The 3,914-nt window shown below is 33.1% G+C and overlaps 1 protein-coding gene across 1 annotated transcript in view; it reads left to right on the forward strand.

Moving 5' to 3' along the window:
* The window catches only part of PABPC1 (poly(A) binding protein cytoplasmic 1), a 54,921-nt gene that overhangs the window by 4,110 nt on the left and 46,897 nt on the right, over nt 1-3,914 (forward strand). The window contains exons 3-5 of the mRNA XM_023518224.1: nt 1-95; nt 2,153-2,292; nt 3,821-3,912. Of these exons, the coding sequence (XP_023373992.1) occupies nt 1-95; nt 2,153-2,292; nt 3,821-3,912 (327 nt within the window). The remainder of the gene's footprint in view (nt 96-2,152; nt 2,293-3,820; nt 3,913-3,914) is intronic.

Raw genomic sequence — 3,914 nt, forward strand, 5'->3', positions numbered from 1 at the left:
TCCAAGGGCTATGGATTTGTACACTTTGAGACACAGGAAGCAGCTGAAAGAGCTATTGAAAAAATGAATGGGATGCTTCTAAATGATCGAAAAGTGTGAGTATGAATGTTTAGTTAATTGTACTTCAGATTTGTTTTTAATAGTTCCAAATCCTACATTTATAGAAGTTAATACATTTGTACTCTTAATGAATGTTAGAGGGAAAATAATATAGTACATCTTGACTTTTATGATTGAATTTTTTCCATATTTAATATACAAATAACTGGATTTAATAAAGTTGATCAACACTCATACCAAAAGAAAAACAGAAGGTAGGTAAACAGGGATGTAAAGCTTTGTTAAAATAAGTGCATTGTTGAAAAATCAAGAATCCCGTCAAACAATGCAATTCCTATCATACTAATTAAATCAGCTTATTTTGTAGTTGAGGAAACTGAGGCTAAAATAATTTGCTTTCGAAATAATACATATTGGTATGACAGACTGACAGCTGATGCAGGCCTGGTGGCCTGAATTCACAGCCCACTCTTTGTATGTGGCTATATTGCTAATACTGCTGCATTTATTGATGGGCAGCATAAAAATGAATCAGCGCTAAATCTTTTCATGGTTAGTGTGTCCTGAAATATGCTTGATTTTTCTTGAAGTATACTTGCTTTTTAAAGTTATGAACTATTAAAATCAATGGCACTGATAAACCTATTCTAAAACTTACTTTACAAGGCTATTTCTGCTACAGTTTTAAGATGCAAATTTTATGATTTGTTAAAAGAAATGGCAAGTCTTATAAACTTTTTGTCCTTAGTGTCAAGTGGATTTCACTTGATTATATGGGAAAATTCAGCTGTAATATCATAAATGATGTGTGTTCTTGTTGCTGTGTAAACTGCAGTGTGACACACAAGTTGGATTTTGGTTTTAAGATAAGCACAGCGTTCTTAAAGCTGGTTGAAGCATAAATGATTGCATCAGATGGTATAGTGTATCAATTTCGAGATTAAGGAAAGACTTTGTGCAGCTCCTGAATAATGAACTTTGTTTACCAATACCAAGGCTAATTTTTAAAAGAGAAATATTCACCATCATTTGTACTCAAAAATGCTTGTCAGTAGTGCTTTAGGAAAAAAAGAATGCCCAACGTCAATGGGATGTAGAAGTGATTTATTTTCTTTTTTGAGCATAAAAATGATGTGACTTTCTCAGTAAATGGTTTGACTATATGTATAAATAATTTTAAGAGCATTTATATTCCTTTTGAACTCTGTCCTAAGAACAAAGAAAGAAAACATTTGTAGGATTGCAGTATTACTGGTACCATGATAGGTGCCTGTGGTCCCAGCTATTTAAGGAAACCTGGGAGTTAAGACTGTTGTGCAGTATGTTCATGTCTGAATAGGCACTACACTCTAGCCTGAGCAAAATAAATCCTGTCTTTTAAAAAAAACAGAAGTTACAGCATTATTTACAAAGCAGAAAGTTGTGATGTCTGCAATGAAATACATTTTCATTGAAAACTATGGTGTGGAGCAACCCCACCATGTATTACAAGAAGATGAGAAAATAAAAACATTAATTCTTGAACAGATAGAGAATTTATGCTAATCCAGATATTTGGTGGGATTATAGGAGGTGGTTTTTCCTTTTACTTTGCTATATATTACAATATACTATGACACATTTATTACTTTTATGTTAAGGGAAAACGAAGTTTTTAAAATTTTTTTGAAAATGGTACTGTTTACCAGGCTGTTTTATGTTAAGATTGGGAAGGTTAAATTTTTATTTTAGGGGATGGCAAAGAAAATGCAAGGACCAGACCAACAATGAAAGCTTTTCTTTAGGTCTTTTCACTGGTGTGGTTTATACACTTCCATTTATTTGTGTTGATAGAAGTGATACTTACCTTTCACCTTGGGTTAGCTAGAAAGCAGAGAGAAGCATTCCCTTTTTGTGGTTGTAGTTAAGAGGTTTATTTTTCATATATTTCGTGTTTTTCTATATCCACCCACAGCCCTATTTCTATTTTGTAGTGTGCTTTTTATTAGATTCTGAAAAATCTCACTAACAATTACAGAATCAACCATCAGGCTTAATTAATCTGAATTTATAAAATAGAATCTAATGTTATAGTCCTTACATATTTTATTAGATTTGTTGGACGATTTAAGTCTCGTAAAGAAAGAGAAGCAGAACTCGGAGCTAGGGCAAAAGAGTTCACCAATGTTTACATCAAGAATTTTGGAGAAGACATGGATGATGAGCGCCTTAAGGATCTCTTTGGCAAGTTTGGTAATGTGTCTGAATTAAATTTTTACACTCAAAGTTCTGAGTAATTGCTCAACATTACTTTTGGCTAATTCTTTACACTAAAAAAATATGAAATGAGACTTACATGGTACTTAAAAGTATTTGTAGTTACTTGAATTAAGCTACATAGGAGCATATAAATAGAAATCTATACAGCTCGTGATTTTTATCAGTTTTTTTGTTTGTCTAATCCCTGGTATGCAGCTAATACACAGTTTAGGTTAAAGGTTAATGACATTGAATTAGGACAGTAATGACTGAGTAGGACATATTTTTAAAGGGTTTTGCTACATTTAAGTGTAAGATTTACATACTTAGAGACCCCATCTCAATAGGTGTGCATTTGACACAGCCAACTTAACCATAGAACACAGTTTGTAGTTACAAGACAGTATGGCTACCCACCAGTCTTACTAACATTATGTTTGAATAGTTTAAAATAGTAACTTCTAAGATGAAGACAAATCAATATTTTGCAGTGGTACTTCTTGGGATAACCTTCTAGGTTTGTAGGTTCTTAAATTTTTCCTTGCATTTCAAGGTAATTTCATAAAACTTGAAACTAATGAAATGTAAACTAGCCTTACTCTAGGTAGGTGTATCAGATCAGAAAATGGATATTGCAGGTGATTTGCTTGACCCTACCCTTTGTTTTCCTTTGTTAAACTTAGAGGTAGCTCTTTTTTTTTTTTTTTTTAAAGTATGTCAGATAAAGAATTAGGAAATAAGGAAATACAGTACTTTATTCCCAGGCTGACATGTCATTTTGAAACCTTCAGTTCTTTGAACAAGTTGGGTTATTTATTTATCTATCCCAAATAAATAATCCTGTGAGTTGGCCATCAGTATGTATGTATGTCATACTTTCTGACTTGTTTTGCATAGCAGAGATTTGAAGTATGGCCTTAGGACAGAGGCACACTCAGAAGAAACAGTTCACCTGTGCCTGTACATCTTATAAATTCTCTGTAACCGAATGAGATTTTTAGCTTATTCTGCCCCTCTTACCTGAGATACCACCTACTTAAGTTTCTCTTGCACTTGAGGGACATAGAGGAAAACGTGTCTTCAGGAACATGCCTCCTCCTCCTGTAGGGTGATACAGCTATGTCTTACAAAGGTCCAACCATGTAATATTCCTCTCCTCCCTGTGAAAAATCAAATGGACCAAGGCTGAAATTCTTGTTCCTTAATTCTCATAAAGAAAATCAGATTATTGGGTAAGAAAAAATGCAACTGCTCTGTACCAGAGGTGAGAAGAAAACTTTCACAACTGTTGTAAAACATAACCTTTAAATGTGAAGAGGAGGTATCTTTTAGGGAGTAAAAGTATTTACTTTGTTAGTAGTCAAGAGCCTGGGACATGGAAAGCTTGGAGAAGGAATCAATTTCTGGAATCTTAGAATTTTTTATCTCTTTTTTTTAATGGCTTTTTGTGTGTTGAAGTTTGAAATGTAAGATCTAAATGTTATATGGAATATCTTTGAATTATTTAAACTTTTTTTTTTAGGACCTGCCTTAAGTGTGAAAGTAATGACTGATGAAAGTGGAAAATCCAAAGGATTTGGATTTGTAAGCTTTGAAAGGCATGAAGATGCACAGAA

Source organism: Otolemur garnettii, unplaced genomic scaffold (genome assembly GCF_000181295.1).
Source record: "Otolemur garnettii isolate 467f Iridium unplaced genomic scaffold, OtoGar3 scaffold00004, whole genome shotgun sequence".
Taxonomy (NCBI): Eukaryota; Metazoa; Chordata; class Mammalia; order Primates; family Galagidae; genus Otolemur; species Otolemur garnettii.